Source organism: Nomia melanderi, chromosome 1 (genome assembly GCF_051020985.1).
Source record: "Nomia melanderi isolate GNS246 chromosome 1, iyNomMela1, whole genome shotgun sequence".
Classification (NCBI taxonomy): Eukaryota; Metazoa; Arthropoda; class Insecta; order Hymenoptera; family Halictidae; genus Nomia; species Nomia melanderi.
Genome location: NC_134999.1, coordinates 21,315,107 through 21,333,159, shown reverse-complemented (window position 1 = coordinate 21,333,159; position 18,053 = coordinate 21,315,107). Strand labels below are relative to the sequence as shown.

The following is an 18,053-nucleotide window of genomic DNA, read 5'->3' as shown; positions in this document are numbered from 1 at the left end:
AATAATCGACGGATATTGGCCTTGCAATACTGCATCTGCACCCTTGTTCGCTAATGTTGTAGAAAATACAAAAATTTGACTTTGTTGTTGCATATATTGAGCTTCACCGCTTCCTGTATTAGTTCCCATTTGCTTTCCAAGAACATTACTAACTAATGGCTGAATTCCATCTGTGGTAATCACATTACCACTACAATCTATCGGGAAAGAAGCAATACAGAGTACTTGTATGAAAACAATCAAAGAAAGCACAAATAGGAAGCGTAACAAGTACAATTACATTGAACAGTTGCAATGAATCCATGCTTACCAGGTAAATCGTCCGTAGGATTATTATGATCCCCTTCTTGCTTTACCGAATTTAAAATTGGCTGATTCGTGTTGTTATTTTGATTCTCCCCCGAAAGCGTGCTTTCCCCATTAGTAGGATCCAGACAAGGATCTCTGGAGCATTCAGGAGCATCCTCTCCAGTTGTGTCATCGTTGTTGGCTCCGCTACCTTCCTCTTTGATCTTGACTGGATCGGAATCAGGCTCCTCTTTTACAACAGTGGCAGACACACAACTTGGTTCGCTGGGTTTCTTTTCTGTTTTCATGTTTGGAGGCTGTTAGACGATTATTCTGTCAGACGGTGGTCAGCTGTGGAAAAATCAGACGCATGGCCACTATGGTCCGCACCGCGCGGATATAACGACGCACACGAATCGTTGATTGAGGTTAACAACGAGAATGATCGTTGACCGGTACCGTGGTGCGAGCGAATCCTCACAGAACGGTGTACGATACTCTTCTCGTGGAAGTCATGTCCGTTTGGATTTGTTACTTCCCGTGAAACGTTCTGGTGGCCGTCGCTTCCGCGCGTTCTCAGTCATTTAATCCGGGCCAACCGCGGAATCGGATTCCTACGCATGGAGGAATCTCGGTTGTCAGCGGGCGACTGATACAGGAACACGATAGCCAAGACCAATACACCACAGTGGTAACACGATGAAAATATTCTAAATGTCAGCCTCGTCTTCGTAGCGAGCACATAGCGCGCCTCCGGCTCTAATGTCGCAGAGAACACCACGTTGTAACCGCGTAAGACGTGTCCAAAACATAGAACGGGGGCCAATGCACGCTGCACCTCAGATTTCCTTGCCGTTCGCGAGCATTGTTCTCCAACTTTATTTGTCACTTCATGGTCGCTTTGATTATTTATTTCTTTTACGCACGGCTGCCAACCACCCGTCGAAAGTTAGACATCGTTTTAACGCGCCTCGAGACAACAAGGAGCGACTTATACGCGACCACGTTGGATAGAGGAAGACGGTACCAAGAGCGCACCCAGCCGTACTTGACTCGTTCCCTTACACTCGATCGCCCGCAGGGTTACTATTTTGGTCCTTTCTTTGCTTGTATTTTCACCATTCTTTCGCACCTTTATCGTGAGTATCTACGTACCGAGCGCATACCTTTGTCCGTTCTGCGGCCAACACGGACTTATAATTCCACGCCGATATCCCCCTAGACACGGGGCCAGCGTATTTATTTTACCCACAGAATCAAAACTCTGTGAAATTAAATTTGGAATACACGAGAGCAGGGACGCAACTATCGGCGCCAGTGCCTTGCTTCTTTTCACTTTCGTTACTTTTTACCGTACGCGGAACGATACCGTCCCGTATATGGTTATACTTTCGAGGCGGTATTTTTAAAATCCGGTACGACCGTAGCGCAAGAAAAAAATATGAGTTCGCGAGAAAGATGAAAGAATTACTTTTCGTTTCCTTACGTTTCACCGTCGAAGTTACGCGTGTAAGCTTGTGAACGTAACATTGGCATTGACTGAAAGAATATGAGGAGGAGAAAATCGAAATTCTTTCGAACCGTTCAGATTACCATCCCCCTTGCCTGAACGAAAGCAAAATCTTTGAATAGTGTATTCGTGGTATTATGTGTCGTTTGAGAAACGAGTATCTTACACGTATATTAATGCTTCTCGATTAAACGGTATAAGCTCGTCGTAATTCGTAAACGTAACAGAGAAAATAATAGGTAAATATACTGCAACATGTGTATCCGCAACACCATTGGAATCATATAATTTATTCGTATTTCATATTTTATACAATACACTGCAACAGCACAGACATTTAACCTACAATGTTTTGTATCGTCTATAAAAAAAGCGTACTGTACAATGATATGATTACATTGATATTCTCTGTTTCACAGGTTAAACAAACTTACCGAAACATGTCACAGTTAGAGCTAGATCCTCAATTTACTCAAGGTTTACATCTTCTACATTCCACTAATAAAGATTCAGCAGAACAGCTGCGAGTACTTTTAGACGAGGCGATTAAACAAAAGTATGGACCATCGAAAATGTTGTCAAATGTCTTGCACAAAAAGGTAATTGAATAGCAGTAAAATTGATCGTATAATGCATTGGATGACAAGAGAAGGTCCTTTGAATCGAAGCGATCAGTATTTACTAAAGTATTGTACTTACAGATTTAGTTCTGATATCAGGGTACTCGTGAAGCATAGAAGATTTCATTTACGTAAAAAGATATCCAGTATTTAATCCCTCAGTATGCACTATTGCTAATCTATATTTTTGAAGTTGTATCTAAAGTTCCATGGTTTTCAGTATATGATGGAGGAACCGGTGTTAAGCGACCATAGCAGCAGCAGTAGTAGTAAGAAAAGCAAAAGCTCTGGATCCTCTTCTAAACATTCGAGTAAATCCAGTAAAAATAGTTCACCTGTGAATCTGCCAACACGTGACACACCACCAGATATTATGCAGTCCGATAACACGTTGGCATTAGAAATATTAGAAGATGATCTGACTTGTGTTATATGCAAAGGAATGGATGTTGGAGCTAGGAATAGACTTGTAGAGTGCTTGGAATGTCATTCTTTGTATCATCAAGAGTGTCATGTTCCACACATTCTAGACTCGCAAATAGATGTTCCAGGACTCGTGTGGTATTGCTCAAATTGTTCAAAATCTCAGGTGTGTGTATTCACTCGCATTATAATTTACCGCTTTTATTTATACCTATGATTATTTTTTTCACTTCCATTGAGAAGTCACAAATTCGTACACGATAGACAATACTGAATAACTTTTCCTTGAATCTGTAGATCTCAAAAGAAAGGAGCTCACCAAAAACAGTGATAGAAAGCAAATCCAAGGAACAAAAAAAATCTAATTCAAGTAAGCTTTGTCTTCGAGTTCATAAATAATTCATAAATAGATCTCATAAATACATCTGTTCGTTTTGAATAATTTTCATTTTATTTCGAGTAGGCAGTGGAAATAAAGTGACACCTAATATTCATATAATAAGTGCAGACAGAAGATTAAAAGACATGATGAAGAAAGCAAAACAGGATAAACGAAGTACAAATAATAGTCAAAGTTCAAAGAACTCGAACAGTTTGCCAGCACTATCTTCAACGAAATCTCAGGAAAAGTCCCTATTATACAAAATAAAATCGGGTGTAGAATGAAATTCTTCTACGTAAAATTATCGAGACAATATTTTATAATATAGAAGAAGTTTAAGTGATTGTTATAATACCAACTTTGTGGAATGACTATACACGAGTAATTAATCGATGGAAAAGAGTAGCAATTACAATGAACGTCGGTAATATAGTCAACAGAAAACGATTCAGTTGCTGCATGCCAAAGAGCATACGAATAATCTTTAAACAAGAAATATCAACTTTATATATTCAGAGCCACACATGCAGCGTTTCAAGGAGAAATGTAAGGACCATGATGCGTGATTTGTTATTATAGTTTTTAAAGCTAGAAGAATAGAATTTTGGTACAGATGTATGTTGACTTAAAATACAAATATAGTTTACACGGAAAAATGTTTTTAAATATTATGATCAGTCACAGGTATTTCAAGAATCAGATTCATTTATAATACCAATATATTTTTGCAATTTTCCAAATGCTTATTTGTTTGTCCCTACGTCCCATTGAAAATTTGGCAAGAGTTATTTCGTTCTCAAGTGTTACTTAAAACCTACTTATATGCGAGATGGGGGGTTGAGTATTATTTACAGAGGAGTTGCATTTGCCACGCACACATACATCAATAAATTCACAGTCACGCAGATACGGATGAAGCAGTGACGCACACTTTCAACAGAAACGATCTGATAAACCCTTAAACAAAAATTATCACTACAGACAAGCATATGTGTAAAATGCAAATTGTTCACATATAAGATCACGTAATTATCGACTCTCGTAACGAGAATGGAGATACAATAGAATTCTGTGAGTTCTTCCCTTCTGTACTCTAGCGGACCGTTAAAATTTTAAAGGTTTATCATATCCTTACCATTAGTTATACATACACGTTACGTGTAGACTACATAACAAGAAAAAGATACACTCGAAATTTTGCGGGATTAAAGACGCTCCCGCTTTATATATTATTTTCATACACTTGCTTCCCGGATACGAATACACTTGAGTCTATTCTTCCAGGACACAATCATCCCCCCATCGTTCCCGAAGCCTTAACAAAGAATAATTTTAACTCGACGCAACGCTCGGACCCGTCTATACTACGAAGCATGATATACTAATCGACTTGTAAACCGCTGAACATCCCTTCAATTTAATTACAATACAGTACATACGTTGAATGCAGAATTGACAAGCTTTTCAGATGGATGGAGTCAACTGTCGAGCGTATACGAAATATCGGGAAATTCTATTACGTTATTAAAGCATCACCATGCTTCAACAGATGAGAAATCAATGTTTCATTGTTTTCCGAAATAATAGGCGACTCGATGATTTAATCGAACCTTACGAATGATCGAAACTCTTTACAGAGAGCTTTCGGGCACATTCCAGAATCAGTGAATTCGTCGTCTTTCTCAATTGCGTACGATTCCTTTCAATTCTTCAGAACTGTAACAAACGCAGCAGAATTTCATCGAAATTTGTATGTGCGTACATGCGTTAAAAAATGCAGCCTTGTTGCATTGGCTTTCCATCGAATTGCGCTCGAACGTATGTTGTACCTTGATGTACCGTACAATATACATACTTTGTGTAAACCTCTGAAACGATTATTTAAAAATGTACCACATATACTCGTTAGAAATCTTTCGTGTTCTGATTTTCTTGATAAGTAATTTGATGTATACACAAATATGTGCGCACGTAGACGTACGTCAATCTGCACTATACGCAATGTGTAAATTGAAAATTTATTTATGCCCTTCACAGCAATTGACATTGTGGGTGTAATAGTTTTTTTTAAAGTATAAGTCATCTCTGCGTATTATTCTGTAATGTAAAAGTATTACATTAATATAAGGTAATGCCAATAGAGACATATAAAACATTTTTGGAATGTATACGTATCATCTCCACAATTTCAAAATTTGAAATACATCTGTTTCGGTATATACAATTGTCTAAAGACGTTTAAACAAACGATCGAAATCCAATTAGGGAACGTAACATTGAAAGTTAAGACAATAGCAATTATTTAAGATCATCGTCGTTGAGAGGTGCTCTTAAATAAGAGTAATTAATAATATTAAAACTAACATTTAACATTATTTAAATCCGTAATGTTCTCTTTATAATTAAGACGACTTTATATTTTTACTTTGACTACACCTTGTGGGCATTAAAGTAAGATAACTTAATAGTGGAATTAAAAAAAACTTTAATGCAGTTTACAACTAAACTGTGTATAAAGGATACATTATTTGCACAGTACTTTAATTTAACATAAATATTTGCGTCGCAAGATTTGCGAATATCAGACTTATAGAAACAAGTACGTTACTTTGAATGAATGGTAAATATAGTTTCACAGATTACAATCTCATTCAATGTAGGAAGACTATTCAACCGTACAATACAATCAAAAGGAATATAAGTTTCGTGTAAACACTATTCATGAGACCATTCTATTTCACAAATGTAGTAAACAAAAAAAAAAAGAAGAGAAACTGCTGTATGATCAAGTTTTTTAATATTTTGGAAAGACAAGTATTTCTTCAATCATTTCAGATTCCTATATATTCGGTATGAATTGCACTCTACACACAACGTAGAAGAAGAATATTCTTGATACTTTTATAAATATAATCATTGTTTTTATCGGTACCTCTATACATTCATTTTTTTTACATAAGAGCGCACATTCCGCTTACTCCTCTTACAAACGAAGCCGTGTAAGAAACAATATTTTTTTACTTGGAAAACGACTGACAGATTCATTTGAATTTCTTAACTGAAATCAATGATGTATATATATATATATATATAGTACTTCCTTATTGGAGTTCAAATTGGAAAGGCTTGCTGCGTATTGTACATTGCATTAAATTATAGAATAAAATGATCGTTACATTTTATATAATCAAACTAAATATAGAAATAAAGTATGTTCAACAAATAAGAGTATTCTGAAAAATAGTCCCTTGTTACTTACATTACACCCTTCATCAGATTCAATATACAAGAGAGTCGAGATTAACTGCCTCAATCGATTACTTTAAATATGTATAAAAAATGTTTAGAATAAAATGGAAATGATAACAGAATAATAGTATAAATAGTCACAGGTTTCATGGGTGTCCTTGGATTCAATGAGCTCTCGTTTGTTCTGTTATCATTTCTCCGTTGCTCGCAATAAACATTTTTCATAAAACGCTCACTGGAAAGATACATAACATATATAAAATTATATGTTATTGCATGGTTTCGAGTCTACTTCGTAAATTACTCGAGATCCTAACTGTAAATTCTGTATTCCGTGTGACTGGGAAACCTGAATAGAAAAAAAAAGCAGAAAAATGTGGCACATATACTGACATATACAAAAGGAGAACAAGTACAGAAATATCCTTGCAGTCTTCGTATGCAAAGTTCATGCATAACATTACAGAAAGGCGAAATGATACGCTAAATCACATAGGACAGATTGACGTACAATTTCTTATAGAGTTAATCTGTTCATCATAATATAAATAAATACAATACATATAATAGACGCGTACATAGGTTGGCAGTCATTGGAAGGGGAAATCTGGGGGTTTGTTGAATAATCGAGAAATACACGAGAGAACGTTAATTAAGTACAAACAAGTATGAGCGTATCCCCAGTCTTCCCAGACCTACGCTGGCAAATTGTCAAACAATTCATTTTTTGCGACTTAATCGAACGGTTAAGTAGTTCTAATCGAGTTTAAATAGTTTATTGAAGCGCATGGAGAAACTTGGCAGTGCGCAGTGGGCAGTGAATTCAATCGTTAAGAAACGTTTATATCTTCGCTTGGAATAATCAGTATACCGGAGGCAATGACCTCCCCCTAATAAAATGCAACACTGAAAATCATACAGTCTTATATAAACTAAATAATGGAGACGTAAATCCAAGAAATACTGTTCGTCGTTGTGTCTTATTAATGTTTCTTTCTTTCTTTCTTTCTTTCTTTTTTCGATGCGTTCGACTTGCGATGTATATATACTTATATATATACGGACCAAATTGGAAAGTGAAGAAATATCGGTACATACAAAAGTTTCTTTTCCAATAATTCATTTCGAACGACCGAAGAAGTTTGGTGATCCTCTCATCGATGTTATATAAAAGATGGCTCTTTTGCGCCTATTAAACGAGATTTACACTTAACAATATACGTCAATAACCACTGTGGAGGTGTACGTACGTAGATGATAATACAACTAACCGGTAATAAGAGCAATAATAAGTGTAATTCATAGGAAGAAAAGACCGTAAAAAGTTATCGTGTGATCCACGCAGCGGCCTTAAAAATCATAGCGACGGTAGTACTTATACGAGTGTAATAATGTAGAGTATTTAAAGGAAAAACTGAAATAACGTAAAGTAATGAGAGAAAGACTGAGACGAGCGATAAGTGTACTAAAAACAACGAAATATTTCTCTTACGTAATGAACTTACGTAGATAGGCCTAGAGTAGTCGGAGCTGCTCTCGTAATTCTTAATTCAATTCTTTTCTTTGTTTTTTTAACATTACTTTAATTAATTGCCTTACTTTAATATTATCTCTTACTCTTTCTGAAAAGGGACTTCTTCCTTCTCCAACTTATAATACATATATAGACCCTCTCTAACTAGCTCACTACAATCCGTGGAGGTGTACGTTGCGTGATCTTTGCTTTATATAATTTTTTTTTTTAATGTATTTATATATATATATATATATAATATATAACATATTCATAATTATATATGTATATATATATATCGTAATGAAGATAGTAGGCATAGCCACTCGTGCTCGGATCACAGACTACTCGCTGCCGTACTCCCTCTGTACAGACAGTCTGGTGGACACTATGGCTTTCTCACTTACTTTTACACACGCTTTTTTTTTCCTTATTACGTTACGTTATCTGTTCCGTATTTACGTATACACGTATAGACATTCGGCCAACAAGAAATCGAAATCGTTAAGTTTCATATTTCCTCTCTCTTTCTCTCTCTCTCTCTCGTTCCTTTGTAATAAGTCTATTTGCACGAATTTGGAATCTCAAATCCTTAAACGTGTACGCGATCAGTACTTGGATATTCTACCGAAGAAATATATACATCATATTCCTCCGTTAGCACGATAAACAATTGAACGAGCATTCTTTCCATCGATCCATTTGTAATTCATTACAAATATATATAACGTGTGTATGTATATATACATATTATGTACATATACATATATACACACACGCGCGCGCGCGCGTATAAGGGACGAATGAACGAAATGTACAATATTAATAAAAAAACAGATTAAGTTTAAGGGTTAGAGAGTCGCGTAATTTTACCGTTTGCTAATATCTGTACGTGTGCACGAGCGTATTTCGATACGGCCATGATCATATAAACGCAAACTACTACATCAGGACTAAATATCCTGCAAAACTATCGCCTGACTAGCCTTAACGAAATCGCACGTATTTACGGCATTGTTATTCACACGGTGTGTAAGATTTGTACATATGTAACGAGGTGTATCTGATGCATATGAAGTGGAGGCACTAGTCAGTGTTTTTGGAGAGATTGACGGGTCCTGGGATGGCAATAAGAAGGTTGTGTCAGCAGGCACTGGTCTCTTCTCCTTCCAGTGTGCACGCCACGTTCTCTAGCCTGTGAGCTAGATGTAATTTGCGACAGCCAGCGTCTGTCTCCAAGGCCTCTAGGATCTACAAGAAACAAGTTAATGGAGTTAAATTAAAATTCAATCTATCAGCGCTAAGTATACTATTTTTTTTTTTTTTTTTTTTTTAAGATCTTTCATCTTCTTCAGAGTACGTTAAGTCTCAACGTGTCGACATTTTTGGAATTAGCAACAGAATACTTGAGCATTGCTTGAACGAAAAAAGTAAATTATAATTCATACAGTTTCTATGTGTTTGATAATTAAATTCTGAATATCATAGAATGATTCTTAGCGAGTGTGCAACACTTACTTGTTCATAATACTTGCTGACATAGATGTAAAGTTCCTTTAGCGCCGCGATCACATCGAACTCGTTTGCATGCGACGCACTTAACTGTTGCATGGCACTAGACATTTCTTGATCAGTAATTTGCGGTAGTCTCTGTACATCTGTATAAAACCGACCAACTTTTTCCCGATAGTGCGGTATGTCTTTCGCAAAAAGTAACTTGTTAGAGGGCGAATCCTTTCCTAGCCTGTGCTCCGTCATCGAACACGAGTCCATGAATGTTTGCGCTATGACGGAAAGACTCGAGTCGACTGTCGTCGATTTATTTATATCGAACATGAAGTCTGGATTTTTAATAAAATTCACCCAAAATCTAAGCGGTAAACTGTTCGATTTCCATGCGTGGGGCACTTCTGGGTCCACGATACCGTGTTGCTTCGCGGCCTCGTCGAGGAGATCGAACAACCATTTTACAGCACTGGGCAACGCCTCGTTCGCGGACAGTATCGTGTTCAGGAAATCGTCGACGAATTTCTGCACGGTGCCTTTCGTCGACAATAGTCTCGTTAAAAATATCTCCGGTATGGCTTTGTGTGTTCGTTCCGGATGGTGGTGTTTGCTTCCGGTGAAACCCATTCCCGGCGGGTACTGGCTGTCTTCTATAGGCCTTACTAAATGATATAGTCGTTGATTACCACCGTGACCGCTCTCAACGTCGCCGTTCGCAGTTATAATGGGCGGCGAGTGCTGAGATTCGAAATACATACCGCTAACAGGATGATTGTACATTATAGGACTGATTAAATTGTGATTAGGTGTGGATGGAAGATGCGTGGACGAACAATGATTCGCGTGACGATGCAGATGATGGTGGTGCGAATGATGATGAATCGGTTGCTGCTGATGATGGTAATGAGAAGGCTTGCAATTGTGACATGGTGGTTTGCACGCCACAGAGAACCCGTCGTTCTGCCTGGGTATCAATGACATCACTGCCGACTCTTTCACACCGTAGTGTGCCAAAGTGTTTATCTTTTTCCACTCTCCGCTGCACTTCGTCGTCAGATCTTCGTCCTGAAGGGTCAAGTGGCCACCCCTGCCATGTCTCCATTCCAAATCTACATCGTGAACGGACGGCCTTAGCGAGAAAGGAGTATTCTTATAGAGAGCGTCTAGGATCTTAGATTTCACTTGGTTTATAGTATCACAATCTAGAACCTTGCACTGTATTTTCTCGTCAAGATCATCCTGGACGACGTGCAAGGTGACAATGCTATGCTCGATCTGCTCCCGAAGAAGTCTCTCCTCGGACAGAGAATATCTGGCGTCGTGGGTTATCACATCCACAGGACCTTTCTCTATCTGGTGTTTTATTGCCTTGAAAAGTAAAAATAGCGAGGAACCTGCATAGTCTTTCAAGTAATTGTACATACAAAGCGCCATCCAGTTCGTGAGCATCTTCTCCACCACAGATTCCGTCCTCCTCAACATCAACTGTGGGTGTTTAGTGTTCACGGCTTTTTCGATCAGTCTCAGCAGAAGGTTCATAAGTATGTCGGTCGCGTACTCCATTTTGCCCATCAGAACTACCATAAGTAAGGATGCAACGTTCACTTTATCTCTAATGTTAAAGTCTTTTTGAGCCTCTAGAGTTTCGATGAATGTCAATACAAAGTACTTATTGTTAATCAGTTGTTCGAACTGGATCATGGCCGCGTCGTAATTTGTTCGAGAAACGTTGCTACGAGATCTGGGATCATTCAATATCGGATGATGCGTGACGCCAGGAAAAAATACTTTCATAATGTAGTTCTTGTGATCCAAGGTAGGGATACCGGAAGATTCCAAATCGGCTGTTAAATCGGTCATGTCTGTTTGCAACTCGGCGAACGCTTGTTTGCATTCCATCCTAACGTTGCTCTCGAGCGTGTCCATTTGTATTTGTATCCTCTTGTACTCTCTCTCTGCCTGTGTGCTTTTCCTTCTATAGATGATCAACACCAAAACGAATAGAAACACAAGACTGAACGTGCCGGCTGCGATACCAGCGATTGCTTCCGGAGGAATTGGGTAAGATTTAATTACTTCGTATCGCAGATGACCGATAGGGAAGCGCAAACTTCTCCCTACTCTTACCACAACCAGCGGCAAACCGTTCTCAGTTTTAATCCCAAGTTCGTCCGTGTCCGCGGGTTGTTGGTCGGGTGGAATGCAGACTAACTGAGTGGAAGCGAGCGAAGTCACGTTACACGGCATCGCTCCCACCGTGACGTTCACGTCGGACTCGTCGCTGGCAAAAATCAAGTTCTCCCCCTCGATGACCAGCGTGTCGCCCTTGTATAATTTAATGTTCCGCGGAAACGCGAGGAACTTGGGATCCTCGACGTATAACAAGCGGTTCCTAAGATTTTGAAAATGCTTCTCCAAATCCCTCACGCTCTCCACGTTGTCCATGATGAATGCTATTCTCAGAGACAACTGAGATTCTTTCAGTTTCAACGACTGCACCGGTGAACTCTGACCGTTAACGGCCGCTCGCCTCATGCGTCTCAAAGACATAAATCGCTTGGCAACGCTAGGACTAGGACACTCCATTTGAGTAGGATTCAGTACAGTGCAAACTGTTCTATTTACTGGCAGCGGTTCATTGTCGAAGTAAACTTCCATTTCAGGTTTCTGTATGGTGTCCAGATTGGTACCGTGTACAGTGATCATACGACCGCCCGAAGCGAAGCTGGTCAACGGTTTGATTTCCATGATCGTAGGGTCGTGAGTATAGTTGTACGGGTTGCCGACTAACGTCCGGTTCGCACCGTCTATGCTTAACGTCAGTCTTTCCACTCTTCTCACTCGGTCGGATTTGCTGGTGACACAAGTCAGTCTCGTACTGCTTGCCTGTGTAGCGTTCACGTGGCACGGTAGCTCGTCCAAGTAGGCTGAGATGGTACTGCCGATATTTAAATACATGCCAGTGATGGCGAGCTGCGTGCCACCACTTTGCGGACCAACCGACGGATAGACACCAGACAAGTGTATGTCCTTGTAATTAAATAGCACCCCGCTGTCCGTGTAACCGGCGTCGTTGCCAACCACTACAGACGCTGTATCGGTAGCCTCGTGCCGACCAGTGCGGCAAACTATGCGAACGGAAACTTCGTAGTCAACCAGAGCGCAGGACGTGTTACCAATATGGATCTTTCCCTCCACGTCGCTCTCTTTTAATCCCAAGTTACTACCTTCGATGGTTACCAAGGTCCCACCCTCGATCGGTCCACTGAGGGGCTTTATCATGTCTATCCTTGGTTTCGGACATTCGGTGAACGGCGAATGTAAACACGAATGTCTGTACACGCAACTGTTGCCGCACCAAGTACATTCAAAACGAACGTCCCTGGTCACACAAAGGGAACAGTCTGCGTGCTCGCGATGCGAACCCAACACTTCACACTTATAGAGCTTAATGGTAGTCTTGTCGACATGATGATTTATGTTCCAAACGACCGTCACCTCCGCCTCGTATTCACCAGTAACCGCCTCATAGGAGTAGACTGTTTTATCGCAAACTATGAAGCGACTGCTGTCGACACGGGCTTGTACTTTCAGATTGGCACCTTCGATGGAAACGATACATTGGAAACCGCTGTGACCAACTTGAGGATGAGGCAGATTCTCTACTTCGAGTACTATCTCTTTGGGAACGCTGTTCGGTAACATCAATGGTTCCTTGCGTTGAACGAATCTTGGGCAATACTGTACCCCGTGTGCAGCTAAATGGGCCTGATTCTGTAAACGTACAAGTTAGTTAAGCATACATTATATTATATAGAATATGCGATACTTACATTCTCCCCTGATATAATACCCTGGCAGCTTGTATTGTGTGTACATTTATTGTCGTATACACACCAACTGCAAGGCCACTGAGATTTCACGCACTCAGTGCACACCGTGTGTCTAGAGCAATCAAAGAATGCAAAATTCCGTGAAACAAAATCTTTGTTTGTCTCACTGGAACGCACAGAGAGCGGTACCAAGACATGGTCGGCCCCTTCAGATATATTAGGTCTCTCCATAACGGGCGGTGTGGGACACGATAATCCAAAAACGGTCATCAATGCGTCGATGGGCTCCGCGTTACCAAACACGCACTTATAGTTAGCACCTGCTGGTAACTCGGGCAGAGTTCTGATAGTCAAATGAACTGTGGTCATTTGATTGATAGGCATGCGGTCTGGGAGGACTTGTTCGAAATCAATGCACTGTTGGCCAGTGCCTAGAGAAAGCCATCTTGGACTACTGTGACTCGCCTTTTGGCAATTCCCTCGGACCGTGCATCTGAAAGATATAAATGAAATTATGTTATAAGAAATAAAGTAATAAGTAACTTCTAAGAAAAAAATACCTTTTCTCCAGAGAACACCAGCCACAATAAGGATCCTTCGCGTCGAGACAGCTACTACAGTTAGTATAGCTACTACAATGTTCTACTTGAACTTTTGAAATTTTAGAACTTGATAAAATGTAAATGTGTTCTCCGTCAGGTGAAATCAAACTGTCTGGCATTATTGTATTCCCTTTATCGATCACGATGCTTTCATAGACAAATGCTTCAGTTCCAGAGAGCAAAACTTTTTTAAGAACTCCTTCGTTTGTTCCCAGAAATGCTACAGTGTGACTTTCGGTATTGGCTATTGTAATAGAGGTAATGAATTCGTCGGGAAAATGCAAAATCGCTTGTCCTACGATTGGCGATGATCCAGAGATTTTCAAGCCCACTTCGCAAAAGTTTAAAATGTTACCTGTTGTCTGGATTCAAAAAGAATAAAAAGTTAACAAAAGAACGTGACACAATTATACTACAGACGAGAAATATTATTATATTCTGTTTTTACTTACTCCTGCTGTGGGACACTTCCCATCCTGTATAGGACCACTGATATAACCCATATTTCTATATTTGATGCTACCATTAAAACACATGTGGATATTTTCATTAAATTTCATTTCAATATCTTGCAAACTGTACACGCAAATGGCTGAACGAGATAATGGTTCGTTATTTATATTTCTGCTTGGTGAAAATACAGACACAAAGATAGGGTCTCCGACGGAAATTCCCAGTTGCATAGCTATGTCACTCCCAGCTGGTGCAACCTTAGCATCTTGTACTAAATTATAATAATGTTGTTTCCCGTCTCCGAGATCAACAGTGCACTCCAATGTCACCTCCGTGTAACTATCATAATTTGGATCACTTATACAACTTCGAGCTAATCTGGAGATGTAACCTCGTTCCTCTTCTTCGGGAAGAAAAGACTTCTTTTGCACCAACACAAAGTACGCGTAATCGCTTGCATTGAAACCATATACATATTTGACCAGAAAGTGATCTCGATATTTAACATCAATGTATACTATTGACTGCTTGTTAAATGTATATTCAGCAAACTCTAAATTGTGCAAGTTTCTGCTAGAAATGGCAGGCACGTCGTGCCGATAGTCTCCTCTATTAGTAAATGTAGTGCCAACATAAAGAATATTTGTTTGACCCCATGCATTGTATCTTTCAGGTCCAATAAAAGCATATGTAGAGGAAGTTTCGTCATTAGCTGCTACACTATGGGGAATGAACTCTGGCTTAATGGATATGTTAGACATTTTGTACTTTTCGCAAGCACCTTGGAGGAGAGAACCACAAGCGATCAATGTTTGTGATTCAATGTCGGCGATTAGTAATTTGTTCACATTGTTCATTAAAGATGTTGTTATGTCCCTAGAAGGGCAGCCTGTTGCATGACACTGAGGATTATCCATTCTTGGTCCTGAACAAAATGAACATACACGTTAATTAGTTTCTGGCAATTTTTATGAAAAAAGTAAGACTAAGAATAATATAAAAGTTACCTGTAGAAACATATTCTTCCAGTCTCAAATTAGAATCTAACTGTAGTAATCTGTTAATGGCACCTGCATACAGTCTTCCTGTAACAGGGTCTATAGAAAGGTGATTAAATCGAAGGGCACCTTCTCTCGTTGTATTCGGATCTAGAGGATAAAATCCATATCGTTGACCATCTCCCGCAGGAAATTGTGCAATTACATGTAAAGATTTGTTTTCTTGTACAGGTGGAGCAGTACTCGTTGGTGTATCTATGGCTGCAGTTACCAATACTACCAAAAACCATGTGGCAATAGACATCGATGAAAAGGACAATCGATGCGACTGCAGTAGCAGCTTAGAAGATAATGGTACCATAGGCGAAGTCGAAAATGATACAAATCCCAAGAATCTCATGTTGTGTGAACAGTATTTTACAAAGCACATGCGCACACGCTAAGCGTGTGCGTTTGTGCGTGTACAAGTCTAGGGTAGGAAGCGTAGAAGGTATAATAAGGGTGTGAATCGTACTGGTAGATGGCCAGTAATAATGCAAAACTACCAAGTATACATGTATCCAGGCACTGTCATGATGCTCATTGCCTGGTAGCTCTGAAACATTCCAAAGACAACAACATTCGATAAATGAAGAAATCATATTCAAGAAGACAAACAAAAATAAACAAACGATAAAAGTAAAACACTTCAAACATGAAAAGAGAGAATTTTAATTCAATTTACTTAAATTAAGCTCAATGTTTACAAAAATGTTAATCTTTGTAACATCATCATTGTTTGCTATGTATGAACTTCTTATTCACAAATGTTCATTAAAACAGATGATCCATGTCAAAATGATTAGTTAATTGTGTTAGCAATATCTTTTAGCTATGGAAACCAATATTGATGGCAAGGATATACTATTAACATAAATTATAGTCCACTGAATCAATTGTACTGTAGATTATCCACGAATAATAAAAAATGATATTCTAAATTAAAGTGAAAACTGGAAAACAACAAGACTGCTGGATAAAATTTAGAAAAGAAATAAAATATTCTACTCCAGCAAAACTAAAAACTCATGATAGAAATCCTTCTTATTATGGAACACTGAGGTTTCATTAAAAAAACGGGAATACCGATATACCGATTAGAGTATTTCGGATGCCCGTGTACCAAGGGATTCGTGTTATTTTCTAAAAAGAAGATATCTGTACATGCGTGGTGAAGGCATGAGCACACTGGAATAAATCCAAAGGGAAGCTAGGAAAAACGTAAATAATGTGTTCACTGACCAATTTCGGTATTAAAACATCCCGACGACGATGTCAAGGTAGGACAGATGGCTCCACACTTTTCGAGTAACACCAGGCAGGTTCCACACACCGCCCTTCATTAGTGTGAGCAGCATAGCTGCACTTGACAGCTAAGACCAGTGTCTTCGCACAAAGGCAAGGATGTTCTGCTCTCTATCGATAATCGGCTAGCAATAACGCGCATACGAGCGAATTAGTCGGAATCAGATGATAAAATACGCGTCAGCGTGTTCGATTTGATCGTATTAGGGTGAAATATCCAACGCGGAGGACAGCCCGTAAAGAAAAAGAATTACCTCCGAGATGAAAAAAGCTCGCAGCTTCGACTCGTTTGTTCTGATATGATCATCGGTCGGCCCGTGCAGCTTTCGTCGCTTTTCAGGACGAATACACGTACGCTACGTATATGAAACAATACGCAAGAGACTGGACACCCTCGAATTCGTTGTTTGCAATCAGTATTTCTGGTTTTCACGAAAAAGCCAAAGCGTAGAACACGACTGCACGATGGAATGTTCGTACGCAAGGGTCGCTACGACACATCGCGGATATGCACCATGTCCTTGATACAAGGCTCGATACAAGTCCCCGAACTTGATGAAACAAACACTAAACACTGAGATTCACTGGAACCCCATATCGTTCGGTTCGGTAACATATAAGGCTGTAGAAATACCGTCCGCCGCTTTATAATAACACTACTAAACAGAAAGAATCGGAACGAGCCGCCATTAAAATTCGACCGACAGCGCGACAGGCTGCACGAGTTTAGAGCAAGTTGGGGGCCGTGGCTACGGCATGCGCCGCTTGTTCATTATCTCTCTCTTTCTCTCTCTCTCTCTTTCTCCTGGTTGTTCGTTCAGCCGCGCTCCCGTCGCGCTTTTCCCACGGTTCAGTGTCTCTTCTTGACTAGTTCTATCACTCTCTCTTCTCGACTTTCCTTTTCTTTCTCCTCGGTACACAGAGCCTCTGCAGCGCTCTCGTGCGGCTAAATGTTTCTTAGCTACTCTCGAAGAGACGAAGGTATATATGTTTCCTCGGAAGATTTCGTCGAGTAGCAGCCGATCTGGTCGTTAAATCTAGCTAATTCTTCTACTCTCGAATCGATCCTGATGTTAAGAGGAAAAATAATAATGAGTCTATCGCGCCGGGAACAGACGGAACTTACAGCGAGAAATACTGTAATCCGAATCTGAATTTAGCAAAATGGCCGCCACCGCACTAGCTTGGAACGGCACCAAATTTGAAAAAGAAACAAGACGCGCGTTACTGCTGCCGAGTTTGAATCGTTCACGCGAAAAAGAGTAATACACGTGTTTCTATACGCGCCAATATATGGTGCTGTGTTATATTTCAATGATAATAATATACCGC

The 18,053-nt window shown here is 39.6% G+C and overlaps 3 protein-coding genes across 6 annotated transcripts in view; 1 reads left to right on the top strand and 2 right to left on the bottom strand.

Annotated features, from left to right (window-relative positions):
* Positions 1–744, bottom strand: part of lgs (BCL9 domain-containing protein legless) — a 6,153-nt gene extending 5,409 nt beyond the window's left edge. For both annotated transcript variants that reach the window (XM_076369256.1, XM_076369257.1), the window contains exons 1-2: positions 311–744; positions 1–197 (exon numbers count right to left, since the gene is read on the bottom strand). The exon at positions 1–197 is cut by the window's left edge and continues 42 nt beyond it. In XM_076369256.1, the coding sequence (XP_076225371.1) occupies positions 1–197; positions 311–596 (483 nt within the window). In that variant the 5' untranslated portion in view covers positions 597–744. The remainder of the gene's footprint in view (positions 198–310) is intronic.
* Positions 745–1,260: 516 nt separating this feature from the next.
* Positions 1,261–5,543, top strand: LOC116426743 (integrator complex subunit 12). 3 transcript variants are annotated; one of them, XR_004234970.2, is made up of 6 exons: positions 1,261–1,427; positions 2,218–2,397; positions 2,639–3,007; positions 3,139–3,211; positions 3,305–3,769; positions 4,508–5,543. XR_004234970.2 is itself a non-coding variant. In XM_031976144.2 (5 exons), exons 2-5 carry the CDS (start codon positions 2,239–2,241, stop codon positions 3,505–3,507), a joined length of 804 nt encoding a protein of 267 aa, XP_031832004.2. In that variant the 5' UTR covers positions 1,261–1,427; positions 2,218–2,238; the 3' UTR covers positions 3,508–3,957. The 3 variants fall into 3 exon arrangements, 2 of the variants coding, with proteins under 2 accessions (XP_031832004.2, XP_031832005.2); XM_031976144.2 differs by lacking the exon at positions 4,508–5,543 and having other exon boundaries at positions 3,305–3,957; XM_031976145.2 differs by lacking the exons at positions 1,261–1,427; positions 4,508–5,543 and adding an exon at positions 1,818–2,037 and having other exon boundaries at positions 3,305–3,957.
* Positions 5,544–5,691: 148 nt separating this feature from the next.
* On the bottom strand, positions 5,692–17,929 carry PlexB (plexin B). The gene is made up of 8 exons (XM_076369243.1): positions 16,976–17,929; positions 16,659–16,846; positions 15,387–15,972; positions 14,379–15,304; positions 13,885–14,288; positions 13,325–13,817; positions 9,504–13,265; positions 5,692–9,236 (listed from the first exon to the last, which is right to left on the bottom strand). Exons 3-8 carry the CDS (start codon positions 15,805–15,807, stop codon positions 9,129–9,131), a joined length of 6,114 nt encoding a protein of 2,037 aa, XP_076225358.1. The 5' UTR covers positions 15,808–15,972; positions 16,659–16,846; positions 16,976–17,929; the 3' UTR covers positions 5,692–9,128.
* Positions 17,930–18,053: the final 124 nt, after the last annotated feature.